General features: G+C 37.9%; 1 protein-coding gene across 16 annotated transcripts in view; it reads left to right on the top strand.

Moving 5' to 3' along the window:
* Positions 1-20,145, top strand: part of DST (dystonin) — a 299,648-nt gene that overhangs the window by 118,598 nt on the left and 160,905 nt on the right. For 15 of the 16 annotated variants that reach the window (XM_021391653.1, XM_021391636.1, XM_021391639.1 and 12 more), the window contains 2 exons: positions 2,074-2,166; positions 19,923-20,089. In XM_021391653.1, coding sequence (XP_021247328.1) covers positions 2,074-2,166; positions 19,923-20,089 — 260 coding nt within the window. Of the gene's footprint in view, positions 1-2,073; positions 2,167-10,587; positions 11,493-19,922; positions 20,090-20,145 lie in introns of those variants that run through there. The other variant, XM_021391640.1, reaches the window with a different exon arrangement.

A 20,145-nucleotide genomic window follows, 5' to 3' on the forward strand; every position in this document is an offset into this window, starting at 1 on the left:
CATTTAAACAAAACACTTGAAAACTGCACTTCCGAGTGGTTTTCCACTTTTGTGGAATGAGTTTATTTCTGCTTTTAACTTACTTCTAGAAATTTAGCGTTCTTGCTTTTTCCCTTTGCAAAATGGCCACATTCAAAAATGTCAAAGAAAGAAAGAAAGATGGAAGGAAAAACTGCCTCTGTATCCAACCCACCCATATGAATTGACACTGGAAATCTGCTCTTTGGTTGATTTTGATTGTTTTAGCTTGTTTCCTGTTTGTTTCTTTGCTACCCGGAAAGTTAAGAATATGAGATAGCAAAACATAAGCAGATACTTAATTTGGTTTTAAAAACAGATACTGTTTCCTATTGTAAGGGGAGCTACAGGCTTTTTGGTCTTGGAGTGATGCTTGCCCACTAAGAATGCGATCTCGTCTCCCTGAGTTCAAAGGGAATTTTTCCTGTAAACTTCAGTGAGCTATTGAACAAGTATGCAACTACGTAAAAATGAATGGCTACTTGAACTGATGATTACAATGGCATTTTCAAGCAGTAAGGCCTCTGCATTTGTGCTGCACCATGCCTTATTTCTGCATGACAGACCTTATTTACCAATCACAGGGTGTGTAAAATCAGATCATCTTCATGTTTACAAATGTGCAGGTGTCCCTGGGAACAGCAGGTCTCTATCTGTTGATTGCAATCTGAGCATTTTTGTGCTTTCTTCAGCCTTGCACCTTCATGAATGTGGCTATACACTACCTTACGAAATATTTGTGTGGTGATGGTGCTCTTGTACAGAAGTTGCAGCCCTACGCCCCTCTTGTAGGGAATCCTAGCCTGGAGTGAGGATTATGAAAAGTTTTTAGAGCAGAGGGACTTGTCCAGAGACTGAGGTTCAGCTCAGGAAGGAAAGGCAGAGTTAAGGAGGCATGGTGCTCTTGTTATTTATTTCTGTTTAGGAGGCAACTTGCTCAAGATGATTGCATAACTTTCAGACGCAATGCTTTATTGTTAGTTAAGGTAAAGAGATCCTATGAATAACAAGAGCCTGACTTGGGAGAATATAAAAACAAAGGGGAAAAAAAAAGAAAGCATACTTGACTATCATGTCAAGCTTTGCCAGACGGAAATAGCTTTCATAATGCAGTGGGAGGAAAACATTTGGTTGTCTTCCATTTCTTTCTTGAAGAGAGAAATATACCTTTTTTCTTCCAGAGAAAATAGTGGAGGTTTTTTTTTCCTGATAATTAAGATAATGTCTGCAGAGCAAGAAGAGAATGCCCATGCTTGATTCATGTTGATAAAAGGGTATATGTTAAAAAGCATGTGCATGTAACTTTACTAGCATAAGCATAAAATATATTTTATCTGAATAATTATTAATTGCTAGGCTAATTGGGCAGATAAGAGAAAAAAATGAATGGAAACATAAATTATAACAAAGTATAATTACTATATGCACTCTAAATGTGAACTTATCGGAGTGGCAAAAATATCAGACTTTGTTTTAACCCTGTTAACTTTTTCATGTTCACAGCATTCTGAATGTGTAAAACAAACAGCAGAAGTGATGATAATCTTTGTCATTATTATGCCATTTGTTTGAATTTGATAGTAAATTCTTGGTCTTATCAAGCCAGGTTGTTCTGTTTTAACAGGCCAGCTCTCCTGTTGCTCTGTCTTTGATACAGGAGAGTGTGGGGAAAGCCAGTGATAGCTTCCTGAATTTCAGCGTTACCCTGACACTGATACGCTGTAGTTACAGATCAGCGTATTCTTGTTATCCTTTCCCCATCTATCATACTTCCCTCCTTTGACACAGGCTGAGATGAAGGGTATTTGGCACAGGGAGCAGATTTGTTGGTGTGGTGACAGCTGAGGAATCTCCTCAAGTCAGTGTGGGTGGGAGAGGGCGATTCCTGGCAGACCACAGGCAGCTAGAATTTAATTCCTTTCAGCTTTTGAAAAAATAGTGTGTTAGGATCAGGAAGTGAGTAATGCTTCATCTATAGTTGCGCCTCTGTAGCGCACTATACATTTTTTGGCATATTTATTTCAATTCTATGTGTGTTTTCTTCCCACATGGCAGGTGAAACTGGTTAACATTAGGAATGATGACATAACAGATGGGAATCCCAAACTGACTTTGGGGTTGATATGGACCATAATTTTGCACTTTCAGGTAAGCCTACTTTTATTCGGCAATTTGATTTCATTCAGATTCCTACATACCTTTGTGATGAATGGGTCAACTTTGGATCTCAAGGTATCCTGTGCAAAAGTCTGCATTATGGCTCTAACATGTATTTGAAGGTTTCAGTAACTCTTTTCTGATTATGTAAATTAAAGCTGAAGGTGTAGTTTGCTGTATAATTTCTTGTCTGTAAAGTGCTAGAAAGTCACTTGGTTTTTGAGCGTTATTAAAGACAATGGTCGTGTTCCTTTAGCAGTTGAATAAATAGACTTTGATTTATTCCAAAGACTTCTTTATTGAATATTAAAATAAATTTTAAAGAGTTAAATCTCACTTCGTTCTAAATCTGAATTTCTCTGCTGATGAGAGTATTGTAGCAAGCACTACTTTAAGCAGTTTTGAGCAGCTTGTAACACTTCAGCATTTGTTTTTAGTACAATAAATGTGATGGTAATGCGGGGTCACACTAGGTGGCACTCTGATTGTTGTACACTACACCGATTGTGTACAGTATAATGCAGCCTTACAGTGTGTGGTGTTAAATTGCTCCTCAAAATGAGGCCTTCACAATGATTGTGACTGTAGATGATGTAATTCAGATGGCAGATAATTCCCATTTACTGACTGCAGCATTGTTAGCCATAGAGTCAGTGCTGTGCAGGCGTTTTAAGTGACTGGAAAATTACAAGACTATACAGAAAAGCACAGTTCCCTTAAGAATATCCTGAAATGGATTTATGATTGGAAAAAACACCAACTTTTTCATTTTTTTTACAAAAGCTCCTAGGGCATTGTTTGCCTTCTTGTGAATTGTAAGGAGGAACAAAAGACCCAGATAGAACCCACGTGGCTGTGGTCTAACCAGAGTGGGCAACCCAGCCACAGCCAGTGCTCCTGGTAAAGGAGAACCCACAAACTGCTTGCCATTGGTGAGGCACTGAAGCTCCCTCGGCCTCCCTTCCAGTCATCCCAATCTTTGTTTCCACACGGTTATATGGGAAAGAAGGCTGGGCTTAAGTGTATTTGAGCAAGACCCACAGAGCAAACAATGAATATTGCTGTGTTTTAAGAAATAGAGATTGTTACTTTGATAGAAGCAGATAGCGGTAATGAAACTTATAATCAATATATATTTTATCTTTCTGAACCTCATGAATAGGCTTTTGCAAGATGAATTTTTTAGTTTTTCTTCCTATCTAGAGCACAGGACATCTGGTACAATTTTGAGTGATTATAAACTGTGATGAAAACTAGCATTACTATTTCTACCTGTAGAGAGGAAAAAAAAAAAAAAAGACCAGAAAGAAAAACATAAAACGACTAATTTAGGTGTGCTGGTGTTACAAGAATTTTCCGCTGTAAGGTAGCCAGCTCCATGTGAATGAAATACATAGGAGCATTTAAACTGTAGCTGAAACGCTTACTTCACTTCATCCTGAACTCCAGTAACTGCCATGTAAATCTCTACCAGTGTAATTCAGACCTTCTAAATCTGTCAGCTTTCATTTTTTTCAAAGTAACTTGTTAAAAAAATCTGTTAAAACATTTTTAAGAATGAATAGAAGTACTTAGACTGAACATTAAACCACTTTAATACATGCGAAGTAACTGAATAGAAGGTTTTTTTTGTGAACAGTTTTCTGTCTTTTCAATATTAATGACTGCAGTATCCACACTGAATGCGGAAGGGATTCGTACCTTTACGAATGCTCTGTGCTAATCTGTACAACCCTGGCATTTTCCTGTATGGTACTTCTTTTGAAGTGTCTGGTACTTTGGTGTCATTGACACCTGCATATGATAGATGCAGGTTCGGAATACATAAGGAAATTCCTAAGAATGTGTGTACTTCGACCTCACGTATTTTCTAGTCTTCACGTAGATTTCGAATGAGGAAAAAATCTGACTTGGAAAGGCTAATAGAGTTGAAGTGTCATGACAATAAGTGCTTGTGTATGGAGTAATCCTACGTAGAAGTTGGGAAGATTGTAGTGAGATTCAATTTGAAGACACCCAAATCCAGGTGCATGTCCGTATGAATTGTGTCTGAATTCTTGCTATTATCTGATAATCTGGTTTAGTCTATACAGCTGATGTAGCCTGGAGCCATTCAACTAACCAGCTTCTAAATGCTCACTCCATCTGACTAAACATAAGCATCTGTTCATGTTCTAGATTTATGAGACACCCACATAAGTCTTAAAAACGTGACATAGGTTTTTATAAAAAAAAAACCCACTGTCATTTGGGAATAGACTGAGACTGGACAGGATAAACTGCATCTAAAATGGCAGTAAGCATGTTTAGAAGCAGATTTGAGACCTGGAGGTTGTACAGTACAGTGGGTGGAGCACAGTGGAGCAATTCAGTTGGCTTATAGTAGGTGCTTAGAGCACCTGCAGAACAATTCAGTTGCACAGCACAGACTCTTACTGTGATCTGAAATGGTTGCATCATATCATCTGGGCTACCCTTGCAGCCCAAAAAGCCAACTGTATCATGGACTGCATCAAAAGAAGCATGGTCAGCAGGTTAAGGGAGGTGATCCTGTCCCTCTTCTCTGTGCTGGTGAGACCTCACCTGGCATACTGCGTCTCAGTGCAGGAGAGACATGGATCTGTTGGAGCACACCCAGAGGAGGGCCACAAAAATGATTCACAGATTCACAGAACTGTGATCCAGTGTTTGGAACACCTCTCCTATGAGGACAGGCTGAGAGAGCTGGGGCTGTTAAGCCTGGAAAAGAGAGGGCTTGAGGGGAACCTTATAGTGGCCTTCCAGTACCTGATGGGGGCAAACAGAAAAGCTGGGGAGGGACATTTTATAAGGACATGTGGTGACAAGACAAGGGAAAATGGCTTTAAACTGGAAGAGGATAGATTTAGACTAGATATTAGGAAGAAATCCTGGCGAGACACTGGAACAGGTTGCTCAGAGAGGATGTGGATGCCCCCGCCTTGGAGATGTTCAGTGCCAGGCTGGATGGGGCTTTGAGCAACCTGGTCTAGAGGGAGGTGTCCCTGCCTATAGCAGAGGGATTGGGACTAGATGATGTTAAAAGCGTCTTCCAACCCAAACCATTCTATGATTCTGTGATTAGAGTATTGTTTATAATTATATCCTGTGTGTATATATATTCAAATTAATATTTGAATGGATTTCTTCTTCAACACCCAATGCCTTTTCATTGGTGATGCTGGAGATGAGCAGCTATACATGAAAGTCCAGATTTTGTGCCTCAGAATGTTACTATATTTTTAGTAGGGTAATTTCTGTGAAAATCAGCAATCATTTCTTTTCAAACCACTGAACACATCTTTAATTTCACAATTTTTTTAGAGTAACCTGCCATTGTTTAGAAACAAAATTAAGAAAATACTGAAACCTTTACTTTTGAGCATCCAAAATTCAAGGCCTTTAAAAAAATTCTGGAACTTACAAGTTGTGACTTAGTAAATTCATTTTTTTAATTACTGTTTCATCATAATTTTGCTGTTCAGTAACTCCTGTGAAATTCTTTTTCTTCTATTCTACCCAGCTGTCTTCTATGAGGCCAGAAGGCTACTTTTTAAGGCTCCAGTCTGTAGTGCTTTTGTCCAGACATTATCATGCCATCCAGCCCCCACTTAGAGGAGCTGTGTTCTTTGTCTCAAGCCTCTCTAGGGCACGTGTTACCTCTTAACATTTCTCATGTCAGCCAGCAAGTATTTATTTTGCTGTTGGTTCCCTGTGACCCTTCAAGCAAAATTCATTCTTTAGCAGTCTGCCACAAGGCAGTCCTCAGACTGCTCATTTGAGCTAGCAGATCACAGCTGTTAAATGTTTAAGTATGTTGGGGGAGAAAGCCAAGAAGGCTGGACTTATTTGTAGGTAACTTGGCTGAGAAAGGTGACAGCTATCTAGCCTTTTTTCAAGTTCCTGATACCCCTTACCATACTTAACTGTTTGGAGGCTGCAGTGCAGTTAATATTATTTCAAAGCACTTTTGCATTGATTGTGAAGGCTTTGGCCTTCAGGTGGGGTCTGAAAAGTGGCCAGAGAAGGAGACAGGTGGGAGGTTGTAGCCCATTCCAGTAAAAGACTTTTAAAGCGGAGGAATGATGGGGTATTCTGGGATTTCTTCATCTTCCTCTGTTTCAGTTACTCTGGTGTTAACTCTATGGTAACAGTCACCGTGTAAGAGTGCTGCCTATTTTTCACATTGCCATCGCAGGAATAGAAACTAAGGTCTGAATCTGGCCTTTGCTTGCTGTTCTCCTGCCACCTATTTCTTGTCTGCAGCTGGAGCTGGCCTCTGGGCCTTGTCCTACATGTGGATTTTGGATCCCAAAGATTGAAGTTTAATCGGCCTCCACTTGAAAGTAGCCAGACCAATTTCAGGTCTGATCTTCTCAAAGGTTTAAAGACGGAGTCGTATAGCCAAGTGTATAGTCTCTGACTGTCAGTGGTCATAGGATAAACTAGATTCCACTCGGTACTTGTCATTCCCAGTCTCATTCAGTATTTGATGTAATACATTTTTCCTATATTTTATTTGTGAGCTGATCTTCCAATTTTCTCTTCCAGACCTCTTCAGCATTTTAGGAAAATTACTAAATCTCAGCTAAGAAAATGAGCATAGAGTTCTGGGAATTTCTGGGATTCATCTGAATCAACGAAGATGAGAGGCATTAAATCTCATTGCAGAATCATATTTAGACTTCACACCTAAGCATAGAGGGCTGTCTGTAGCAGGATAAGAGTTAGTAGTTAGCTCATCCAGTCGGTTCTGTTTAATCCCATAAAACCACCAACAGGGAACAGATTCTTCTCACTTTGCTGAGAGTCATCTCACTGGATGTAAAACGTCTCTCCTGACAGATCTGCTGTTCAGGGTATGACTTTTGGTATCGCAGTGGTACCTGGAAGCTGAACAGCTTTTTCACATTTTTAGCAGTAGTAGGTTGTACAGCTCAAACAGATCGGAACATAACCTTTTGCTTGTGCTGGAAAGCCTTTATTTCTTGGTTTGTTCTCTGTCTTTTGCTGTTTACATTTTCACTTTCTTTTTGGTTTATGTTTGTCTTTCTGTCATTACACATGTGACCTTTGGGCTGTGCAATGCAGTGCTTTCTGGTTATCTGGTATGCTGTTTTGACACGCACCGTTTATGTTAAATATTCCATTGCTTTTACTGTGTTGTATTTAGGGGAAAAAAAAAAAAGAGATGGGGAGGGAACTTAGATCTGAAATAGCAGAATTGCATTCCTCGTAGACTTTTCGCCATGTTACTCTAGGATGAAAGACAAGAAGCTCTGTTTGATGGCAAAGTAGAATAAATTTTGCTGTACGACATTTGCTAGCTATATTAAATGAATGGTAGGGTGTAAAGTAACAGTGTACCGAGGATGGCTGGCCTCAGCCTTTTGCATACTAAGAAGTGCAAATTTTCAACAGCTTTGCCACCTTAATGTGATGCATTTGTTCAAGGTTAAGAACTTTTCACAGTCTCACATTTGATTAGTTACAGAAATCCGTGGTTTAAATGCAAGCAAAACATATAAATCTTCACAAGCTATTTCATGTCTTGATGTTAATCTTTTGTTTGCCGTGTGTTAATGTTTACCTCTTATTTGTGATTAAGCAGCCTCTAAGACAGATCAAATTGCAGACAAGTGTTGGTCTAATCCTTTATTCATGTTATACTTCTTAAGGGTTTATGTGCCAGAAAAAGTCTTAGTAATCTCCCTTTAAGACTTCTGACATTGGTGAGTGTGTGTGGAGATCTTTGGGTGTTTCTTTAATAAAAGCAAGACAATAAAACAACAACAACAACAACAACAAAACAGTACCACAGCAAACCATTGACAGTCTCCTTAGATCATCTGAATCTTTGGCTTCAGCCAAGGCTAAGCATCCATTTGGGTCTAGTCCGACGTCTGGGACAAAGCCCCTGGTGCAGTCAGCATCCTGCTACACTTGGAGGTCATGTTTCTTTGCTGTAGCAGAGATTTATGAAGAACTTTCAGTTTCCCTTTTCCAAGTCTCCAGTTTAATGACCCTGTTTTCTCTGTCTCTTTATTGATCAGACCAAAGTTATGACTCTATATAATGTCTGTAACTACAAGTAGTCATTTTGTCTTTGGTTATTTGCACTTCTGCTTGTCATGTTCTCTTAATGCTGAATGTGATTTTTCATAAATGAAAAAAAAAAATCAAATAATGAAGCCTGACATAAATGTGGTTTGTCAGTTCTTTTTGTACTTGATCTTTTCTGTGGTTCAAGGATGTAAATGAGGGATCATAAAGTTACTTTTTGGTTCACAAAATGCAAGGAACAATGGAATTGTTAAGAGGGGTGATATCTCTCTCATTCAGGAGCAACTGGTAAATGTTGTTAAATTGTATAAAAAAACATTTGTTGCCTTTTCCGGGGAGATAGAAATGTGCAAATAGAACTACAGTCTGTACAGATAAATTTGGAATGAGTTTATTCCTAGCTAATTCTACTGCAGATATACCAGCTGCTTTCATCTAAAATGACCTAGAATACGCAGCAGTAAGCCAAGCCTGTTGGAAGCAGTGAGCCTTTAACCATTGTTTCCAAACTGATTTTTGTGGTTTTGCTCCCACAGTTTTTAGTTGCACTTCAGAGACACCTGATTTGGTGCTCTATTTTTACAATGCATTATTGGTATTATTATACCAGAAGCTGAAATGAAGTCAGTCTTGGTCTTTTGCAGAGCAAAATCTTGAATTTTCTGATGACAGAGGGGAAAGAGAGGTATATTTTCAAGCATAAAAGCCATTTGTTTGTACAAACATGTTGACTCCCTTTACAAGAACTATATTTTGACTTTTCTGATGTACTTTTCTATTAGTTAAGGAGAGCCAAGTCAGGACTAAACTTGGGCCCACAGGGTCTGAAATCTGTTTGAAAACTGGGCTGTGGTAGGAAGGCAGTTTTCTAAGCTGACCCGAGTACAGCTTCTAGTGTGAGTAAAGGGAGCAAATGTCACAGCCACACCTTTATCTTAAGTAAATCACAAATGCAAATACAAATCAAGGCCATGAAAGAGAATGCAGTCATAGCATCTACTTCGTCAATTTGTAGCTTCCACTCTAACAGATTATTCTGTAACAGCTTTCTAGTCCATTAGTGTTACAGTTTAAAAATTTCTGAGTAAATTTTACCCCACTGCTTTTACAATAGTCTGAAATGAACATTTCTTTTCTTGGAAATTATTTGCACGCTGACAGCACTTTTTCAACATTCGCTCTGGATCCCATGAGTAAAAATGTTGTAGAATGTTTTGGTGAAACTGATCCCTGGGATATAAAGACCCTGGGTTTCTTTGCTGCAGTTCCTTTTAAAATAAACTAGGAAAACACAGTGACAATGCCTGATGGTGCTTAGCAAGTTACTTGGCAGCTCTTTGTGAGAAACCGTGCACTTCTAACCCTCTGTTGCTATTAGTAGATTTTGTGTATTGGTAACAAAAAAATGAAGCAGAAGCTATTTTACCAAGCTATGTTGGTGGTTAGATGTGCTTTCATTTTAATAGTTTGTTTCTATCTAGCTTTCATATGTGTGCTTCATGTTTCTTAGCTATTATTTTCAGAGCAACATAGGCATGTTTACAAAAAAGGAGTATGGGAGAAGGAAAAAGCTTTTTTTTAAAAAACACCAGAAGAGTTTAATTTGAACATATTATGGCATTTTTTTTTTTTTTTTGCGGTAACACTGTAGACAGTTTTCTAGACAGACTGTCTCTTTTAGCTTCACCTTTCTCTGCCAGAAGTTTTGCATCTGCTGCAGTGTTCCAGCCCTGAGTACACAGCACCACTGTTCTGAACTTGTATGATAGTTGTGAAGCAGCAGGTTATTTATAGCTGACAAATCAGTAAAAATCACATAAGCTGCTATGAAAATTCTGCATACAAATAAGAGTTTTACCCCCGGCATGCTGCCAAAGCAATCTCTAATCATTCATTTTAATCTTCCTTTCTGTGGATCCTTGGGTACATGCTAAAAGCATAGGCAGTGAAAAAGTAATTTGCTAACTAAATCACACTAGCTGTTTGCTGTAGTGCTTGCTTTCAGATTTGGAGTGGAGCTAATAGTTTCAAAGGTTACAGCATATTTTTCTACTTTATCTTGCTTGAGTTACCGAAGGAAACAGGAAGTTAAAATATATGCAAGATTTTTCTGTTGCTCATAAGTGCTATGTCATCTCTGTGAAAGGCCATCAGCCTTCCAGCCTAATGCTGCTGCGGTGATGTTTATTTAAGAGGATTGGTGGCCAGAAATAAGCCACAGTGTCTAATCAGACACAGGCCCTGCCTGGGCACCCTGCCACAACATTTATTGCGTGTGCGTTTCTCATAAGCAAAATGGCTACGTACTGAGGAGGATGGAAGGGAAGTCTGGAAGGAATTACAGTGCAAACTGCAGTTCTTAACTTTCTGAGGAGGATTTAAGTGTATGTAAATATACCAGAATGAATGAGGCTGTGTGCCTGTGAGTTCCTGAAAGCCAAATGGGGAATGTCTGTGGATGCGTAAGGGCTGAAAAGGAAGAACAGTGTTTAGATCCTGCCAAAGCTCCCTTAAATCCAGCTAAACATTCCCCTGGAAGAAAGTATTTCAGAAGAAAATCAAGAAAGAAATCAGCTGACGGGAGACCAGATTCCTTACCGGCAAAAGAAAATGAAGAAAAAAGCCAGTATGAAGTGGGAATTCCAGAAAACATCGAGGTTCTCTCAAAGGGTATGGAATTGGCTAGTTCCTTCCCACAGAGCGTAACGGTGGATGCTAATACTCTGCCCACGAGTGCAGACCTTTCGGCTGATCTTGTTCAAGCAGAAGTTTTACTGAATGAAACCAACGATGATTCTTGCTGTCCGGACAGTTTTCCTGGTGATAAGCAAAGGCTCACCGAGTCTGCTGAAACAGAGGCATGGTTAAATGAACAAGACAAGAGGAGTTCAGAGAAATGCTGTTCTTGGAAGAGGAAATATTCAGATGAATACAACACAGGAGAATTAGCATTTCAGAAGAGGGCAAGTGGTCTTTGTTATGAAAAAGCTGCTAGCTTGGATTCTGCTATCCACCTTTTAGGCAAACAGCGCAAAGAAACTGGGTTAAACAAAACTTATGGCAGAGTTGTTGAAGACGTTGTAGAAAGCAATAAATCTGAAAAGTTGCATCACTTTCTTTTTAAGAGAAAAAGTTATCCACTGATTGAACAAAAGAGATTTTATTCTTCTGATGATGTGTTTTCCCGATTGCCAAAAGAAAAAGCAGTCTATAGCATTCCACCAAACAGGAGCAAGGTAAGTATTTTGGCACAGTTAGTTTGCAAGTTATCTCGAAATAAATATTGGAACAGTATTTTTACTGCGTTACAAAAATGCCTTCACTATGCTGTATGCAAATTGTTAACACATGCTGTGATGCTTCAGTAGGCAGTCATGGGACAGGATGTATTGCTTGATCTTTTTCATAAGTTAAACATACCTTTGTACTCCGGGAATATCGATCTATCTGCATGCTGTGTTGCTGTCTGTAGTTTGATTTCTTTCCTAAAAAAAGGATTCTGATGTTAAAATTCCAGGAATTGGAGTGAATTTTAGGGAGTTGTTTTTCTTCACATTTAGTATCTGTCATCTTGTAATTCCTTTTTAGTCTTGTATCGGATAGAAGAGAATATTTATAATTCTTTTCAGTAATGGCCAATAGCAACTGAGGAATGATAGAAATTAATAAGGAGTGTGGAATTGAAAAAGGGGACATAAATCATGTTAATGATGCTCTGCACTTTTTAAAGATCTTTCTTCCAAAACTATGTACTCTATTAATATTAATTACTTTAAATCTGTTTTCCTCTGCAGGTAGGATTATTTTTGCTTTACAGTGAAACCAAAGTGCAAGCTTAAGCTTAGTTGCAGAGTATCTGAAGGAAGACAGATTTTTTTGTTGTTAGTATTATGCTTACCAGTTCAATCCATATGACTAATCCCACCCCACTCATCTTTAGTATAACTGAAATCTGTCAGTGTGGGTCAATGCCAGTAGCAGGATCTGGTCCAAAACTAATTCCCCTTGCTATATGGGGATATCTGAACTTTGAGTGTTCGGAGAGAATGGGCATATGACTAAGGTACTCTTTTCAGCAGTAAACTAACTACAGCTGTATTGCTTATATTATTTATTTTTGAAACATGATACAAATTATACTTTTTCTAAGCTTAGATCTTGTCTACAGATAATGCATTCAATTACAATACAGAGTACACTGTTATACAAATAGCCTCCTAATACATGTGGAGATCTTTGCCCTCTTAATCTTAACTGGAATTCAGGAACAGCTTAGGGATGTTCTTTGATTTGAACAAAAAGTCATTACTGAGTAGAAGAGTATGAGACCTTGTCTGTTCAGCCAAGCATAAGCACTTTTTCCAGTATAATCAGAGTAATACAATTGCAAGTATAGTTGCATCTATATACAAGATGCAACTATTACTCCAGCCAGGTAGATACCCTCCTTACCACAGGGGAAAGGGGAAAAAAAGAGACTCCTGTTGAGCACCTACATTACCACTGAGGCTTGTGCTGGTGATAGTGATAAAACACTGCCCAGTTATATGAGCATGAAAACTACTAACAGATCAGGCTGAACACGTGAGTTGCTGATATGTCTGGTTTTCAGTTTAGTTCCCTTTTTCCACTCAAGATTTTGAGATAAATAATCTTAACATCACTTAGCTTTGACCTGAAAACAAACCAAGGAAGAAAACTAGATTTCAGACTTGAGCTTAGTTTAGGAAGTCATAACCATTTTTCTTTTGCTTGCTTTTGAGAATGAAACAAGTATTTGAATATCTTTCATTTCGGTATAAAACAATAAATCTGTTATTAATACAAATCCGCAAGATTTGTATTAATTGAACTGATATACAAGATTTGCGGTTACAAATCTTACTTTTTACCATTTTCTTTTCTATAATTACCGAGATCAGTGGCATCCACTCACATTGTCATCTTATTTATTCTGTAATGTATGTTCAGCTCGCACAGTGCTGCAGATGAGTCTGGAGGTTGTTGTCTTTTCATACCTAGAGACATATACCAGAGTAAAGTGATTGGCATAGTCAGCTAATCTGCACTGTAACAGAGTACAACATTTTATCCTCTGAAACAGCATGACAACCACTACTGGATAATGAATGTGTCCTTTGAGTCTCTTTCTGTGACACATTAATATTTCTTTCCTTCTTATGCATGTAACACAATTATTTTGTGTTCACATATGTTCTATTACACTGGCTCTGTTTTCCTATTTGCAAAACTCAAATAATTAGAATATTATTTTCATTCTTAACTGCTCACTGGGAACAATGAAATGAAAGTTGTTTACAGTTTGCCTTTGCCTCATTTCTACAGCCCTTTTTCTTAGTTCTGGAGGTTGGTTTCCATGAACAAAGTGTATTCTGATACTGTTCTGACTTAAGACTGTCCTAGAGCAGATGGCAGCTTGCACTAAGATTAAGAAATTGTGACTCGAGACTGAAACAGGCTTCCTACAGCAGCACTCTTCTCAGTGATGTTTTAGCAAATTGCAGGTAAAGTAGAAAATCAAGTCTCTAGATTTGACGTCTCTACAGAGGATACTGCCATTGTGTTGAAATGAGACGTAGTTTTCAATCAGTATCATCAAAAGGTAGCTACTAGCTGGTTTTAGCCCTAGTTTTTAATGGTTATCAACTTATGTCGAAACCAGTGACTTCTCTATACCACAATATCAACCATCATTATTACTGAAGTTTAATCTGTGGTAGTTTTGCTTGCAGTTTATGGATATGATTTTATTCTATAACAAATATGGCTAAATTAATATAGAACCAGAATTATTCGTCTGCTTACACAACTCAACTGTTGCCTTGGCCGTAAGCTCCTCAGATGACGTTTAAACATCTACATAGTGTCTAATACAGTAAATTTGTCCGCAGTATTAATAAAACCTGCAAAAAGGAAGAAATAAAACTCAAACACCAAAACCAAACACGTTTGAATCACATTAGAAGCAATATGCTTCACTTTTAAATAAAAAAGGTATTTGTAACTAGATTATTCAGTAAAATACTTGCTAAGAAGTAATCTGTCTATTATTTCAGATATAATTTCAAATAGTTGTAAGATAACAAGATACTTTCCAACTATGTCTGCTGTCATATAATCTTGTGTTATTCATTCATGTAGCACAACTAGGGGAGGGAGAGGTGCACAGTCTTCAGGAATGCGATTTCTGCTTTATTAGCATTGTTTGCTTCCTTGTAAAACACAAAGCAGATGCAATCCTCTTTTGATGTTGGTAATTGAAGAAAATTTAAAATATAATATATTTTTAACCCTAACTTGACCCAGCAGTCTAGATGAGGCCTCACCAGGCTGAGTAGAGGGGGATGATCACCTCCCTCTACTGGCCACGCTCTTTTTAATGCACTCCAGGATACCACTGACCTTCTTGACTTCAAGGGCACACTGCTGGCTCATAGCCAACCTGTTGTCCACCAGGACACCCAGGTACTTCTCTGCAGAGCTCCTCTCCAGCAGGTCAGCCTCCAGCCTGTCCTTGTGCATGGGGTTATTCCTCCTCAGATGCAGGACCCTGCACTTGCCTGTGTCTGATTTCAAGAGGTTCCACTTTGTCCATCTCTCTAGCCAGCTGAAATCCTTCTGAATGGCAGCAAGCAACTTTAGAGTATCAGCTATTACTCCCAATTTGAATAATCAGCAAACTTGCTTAGAGGGTACTCTATCTCTTCATCCAAGTAATGATGAATAAATTAAGCAGTACTGGACCCAGTACTGACCCTGGGGGATATGCTGCTAGCTACAGTCCCCCCAGTTGGCTATGCCACTCATCACACTGAGACCTAATATTCAGACAGTTCTTAATCCACCTCACCATCCACTTTTCCAGACCACACTTCCTGAGCTATGAGGATGTTGTGGGAGATAGTGTCAAAAGCCTTGCTGAAGTCCAGGTAGACAACATCCACTGCTCTCCCCTCATCTATCTAGCCAATTGTCCTATCATTGAAGGCAATCAGATTAGTTAAGCATGATTTCCCTTTGATGTATCCATGCTGACTGTTGATCCCTTTCTTGTCTTTCACGTGTTTAGAGATGGCCTCCAGAAGGAGCCATTCCATCACCTTTGCAAGGATTTGAGGTGAGGCTGATAGGCCTGTAGTTCCCCGGATCCTCCTTCTTGCCCTTTTTGAAGACTGGGGTGACATTTACTTTCTTCCAGTCTTCCGGCACTTCTCCTGATTGCCATGACCTTTCAAAAATGGTTGAGAATGGCCTAGCAATAATGTCTGCCAGGTCCCTCAGCACTCATTAGTGCATCCCATCAGGGCCCATGGGCTCATGAATGTCAAGTTTGCGTGGATGATTTCTAACCCTGTCCTCCTCAACCAGACAAAGTGCCTCCTTTCTCCAGACTTTCTGCTGGATTAGGGACTCCTGAGGACTGGCCTTGGTGGTGAAGACTGAGGCAAAGAGGGCATCACTATCTCTGCTTTCTCTGTCACTGGGGTTCCTGCCCTCTTCAGCAGCAGGCCCAACTTTTTAACTAGTTTTTCATTCGTTATTTATGTATTTGAAGAAGCCCTTCTTGTCCTTGACATCTCTAGCCAGATTTAATTCCAGATGGGCCTTGGCCTTCCTCATCACATTTTTGCATGCTTCTTTTTCATCCATATGCTCATTTAAAACTCATTATTTCTTTTCCCATTCCTAATGCAGTTGATTTATTACTGTTTTAAAACAGTATTTTACGTATTTCAAGACTGTTGTCACATTTCCATTAAGTTTTCCCCGCTTTAGACTAAATAAATACAATTTTTCAGTCTTTCCTAAGAAGTTGTGCATTTTTAGGTCTTTGTCTTTTTTGTTTTTCTCTTTTGGAATTCTACAGCTGTTCCAGAAATTTTAAAGGGTGTTGTCCAAAGCTGGTCACACAGTGCCTCTGAGCATTAAAAGAGCTGAATAGGAGCTTTTTACATTTATGGCCAAATGGAAATTCACAAAGTCCAACTGTAACGTCAAGGGAGATGAGTTCTTGTGATCACATGCAAGTTCAAATTCCATTCGTATAACTCTACTTCCCTCAACATGCTGTCAAACAATCTTATTTAAACACAACGCATAACTAACTACTTAGCTACTTAGATGGAAAATAAATACTGTCTTCTTTTTTGTTCAATAGTCAGGAATGTTTTGGTAAAAGTAAGTGTTTCAAAATGTTGATAATTAATGTATTTTTTATTTCTTTATGTTTTTCAGATGTTTCTCTTTTTGAGCTAGCAAACATCAGAATACATTTCATGCATTATATGTAATAAATCTGTATTTTGTACATCTGTATCCCATTCTATAATTTGTATATTTAAGTCAATTACGTCCAGTTTAGACTTGCTTCAAAACATCTGGTATAGGATGGAATCAGGGGAAGACTCCTTACAGTGTATACTCATCTGTTCTTTGGGTTCAAAATGACGTTGCTGAAATCAGCAACTTCATAGCCTTACGCTCTTTGATGTACAGATTTTGTATACTGGATTATGTGGAGTGAATGTATAGACAGAGCTACAAATACTTGCCGTAGTAGAGGTGAACTAGTTCTCTCCGTAAGAAACATGAAATAGAGTATTTAGTGCCATTTGGGACTGATCCTGAGATACTAGAGCTGGCTAGAGAATTATCTCTGTCAGTTTTTCTTGTATAACTTGTAATTCGAAGGCTTTATGAAATACTTTGAAGAGCAAACAATTATTCAAGCTAGTGTGAACTCAATAATTTGTTCCATGCTCAAGGAGTGAATGTGCTCTACTACGGGATTACAGTGGGTTGGTTTGATAGGTCTGTGAGATATCCAAGTGAAATGTTCACACAGACTATTTGTTTTGAAGAACAAATTTGAACAGTAAAATATTTGTTTGTCCCTACTTATTTTCAGTTCCAGTATTCCTAAGAAAATGATAATATAAATACTGAAGTTAATGCATAGTTAGTAGATAAGTATCTATAATGACCTTTTTTGGTAAGATGCTCTGTTTCTCTGATGTCTAATTTTCTGGGGGTAGTATTTTACTTGTTAAGCAGTTCCAGGTTAATAGGATGTCCTGCACAGTGCAGATCATATTTGTAAGCATAAGAAAATACAGCTCTTTGACTCACTGTTTCTCTCATTTGTATTTTTATATTTCTTAAATGTGAACCCAGTTGTCATGTTTTTATGATTTTTGGTTATTGGTATTCCACATTGTTTCAGACTTATGACAAAGTCTGAAATCTTAGCCTTAGAATCTGAAATACCTTAATTAAGGGACAGGAGTGCTCAGGTTGTTACAGATCTCAGGTTTACACTGGTATTCCTTAACCCGTGTTTAAAGAGGCTACATTCGTGAAAAGGAAACGACTTCAGTTCCTGAAGCCAATCTAGTCTGTTTCTTTTTCTTCAGCTGACCAGCTAGGGTGTGGAGTGGTGCTCAGAGGATTTTTGATCAAAACCCTGTTGATCTCAGGACAAGCTAAATACCTGTTTTAGCCATCCAGAACTTGGACTGAAAACTTGCTTAGTGGTCAGTTTCAGAAGAGCTGTTCTCCTTGTGTTTGTGTCCATAGTTACAAATGTTGTTTGCATGTAACATCAGATACAAACATGACCTTCAGAAATTGCCTTAATTTCCAAAATTGTGTTTTGCTGGATGAATCTACTATGCACTCAAATGTGCTGCGTTTGCACTCTGCAGTTTGAAATGCACATAGCCAGCACAGTTCAATTAACCGTGAAGGAGGCTGAAGGTTTGAACCTAGCTCTAAGGAATGACCATTAGCAAATTATATTATTTGATTGCTTATGTTAAAATATGTTAAAAATGTGACGCTTAAGGATTACAAACAGAGAACTTTCTGAAAATTACCGGAAAAAAATAGTGTTTTTTTTTCTTTTACTGGACATCTGGCACTTCCAGATGATGTAATCTTATTCAGAAGTGTTGGCCGGATAAGTAGTAAATGGTTGACTTAATTTATACTGTAGTCTGGTTGTTCTGTCATGAATAGAAACTAAAGCTCCTGAAAAAATATTTAGTTTGCTTTCTTGCTTTGAAATACCAAAGAATGAAGGTAACCAACAGAAAGGAAGTTTTATGTTTTAGACAAATTTTGTAGATTTTTACGCAAAAATTTTGAGAGATTTTAAGTTGATCTTTTGCCACATTGGAGTCCCTGTTTTTTCATATGTAAGACTCATGCATCCTGTATTTCCTGTTCTAAATATTTTGTGCAGGACTTGTGCACCTAGATATTTCTAAACAATTACAGCTGTGTTTCTTTTCAGTATTTTAAAACAAAAAGTATTTTTTTTCTCTTTTTTTTTCTTTAAAATTTTCAATGTAGGCATTAGGAAGCAAAAATGCTGTGTAGAGGTTATTTATAGGCTAGTCTAACAGTTCATTGGTTTTGCTTTCCAGCAGTAGTATCCTTCCCTTACCTCTTGCCAAAAGATATGATGGCATTTGATAAGTATCTGAAAAACTGTTTTCACAACCTGTGATTTTGTGGCTAGAAAATAATTGAATTGAATAGAATTGAATGTGGATAGAAAATAATTGAATTTGATTTGTTCCCTGCTTTAAACTTATTTGCACTTTGATAGATGGCTGTAAATGCCCATCATCCCCTGAAAGCATGAACAGTGGTGAAAGTTCAGTAGTTCCATTGCCCTGATACGCTCTTCCTTTTGTCCCCTGCTTCCCAGTGCTTCCCACCACCGCTTGTTAGGAGTTAACAGAGTAGCACTAGGAGGAAAGCTGTATCTCTTTGTTCCTGACAATGTGTTTTGTGTGGCTTTAATGAGAGAAAGAAGCCATAATTTCCAGCCTGGTCTGTCTGAATTCCCCCCGGAAGGCGTCAGGCAGAAGATAATGTCTGAATTCAGAGATTTCAAGGCCAGGAGACATTGTTGTGACCATCTACTAGAAAACAGTATTTGTATGCAAAATTCCCAGTACTTTCCATCTTTCCTGCTTTATCTGACACAAAGAGGATAATAGAATACAAAATCAAATGCTCCAAATCTGGGGTAGAACTTTCAATTAATGATCTTTCAACTTTCGATTAATCCTAAAATGCTTCATAGAAAGTGTTTTCCTAAAATCATTCTCATAATTTTTCACTATAAATGACTGTTTTCTCAATGAATTCCAGAATAACATAGGTTATAATTTAACCTGTTTTAAGAAAGGAACTAACTAAATAGTAAATGAAGTATTACATAAAAATAGGTATTATATAGATGGAATATCTGCCTGTAACATTTTATTTTATATATAGTTATATAACACATATTTAAAGTAGGTACAATAAATGATTAATATTCAAATTATTTGCATAAAACAGACATATTTAAAATATTTATCATTATGTAAGAGTAATATATTGTCCCTTGAAATTGAAGCTGAGAATTGGCTGAAGCAAATTGTGGTGCTATAAATTTTATATTTCATACTGAAGACGGCAAGAGTTCATAGAGATGCAGTGTGAAATAATTTAGTGTGTGCATAATCATTCATATATGCAGATGCTAAACAAGGAAAAATCTTTACTACTGAAGGGTGTTATTCTGCAATGTTTTAAATACTGTTTAGTGTTAGATCTAATTTAAATACTTATATTCATTTTTTTTTTAGATATCTGATATCCATGTTACTGGAGAGTCGGAGGACATGTCTGCTAAAGAGAGATTGCTCCTGTGGTCACAGCAGACAACTGAGGGTTATGCTGGAATCCGTTGTGAAAATTTCACTACCTGCTGGCGTGATGGAAGATTATTTAATGCCATCATTCATAAATACAGGTAAGTACTCTGTTCTCTTGAGAAATACTAATTACGATGTTTTAATCTACATGGAG

The sequence above is a fragment of the Numida meleagris genome, chromosome 3 (assembly GCF_002078875.1).
Source record: "Numida meleagris isolate 19003 breed g44 Domestic line chromosome 3, NumMel1.0, whole genome shotgun sequence".
Lineage (NCBI taxonomy): Eukaryota > Metazoa > Chordata > Aves > Galliformes > Numididae > Numida > Numida meleagris.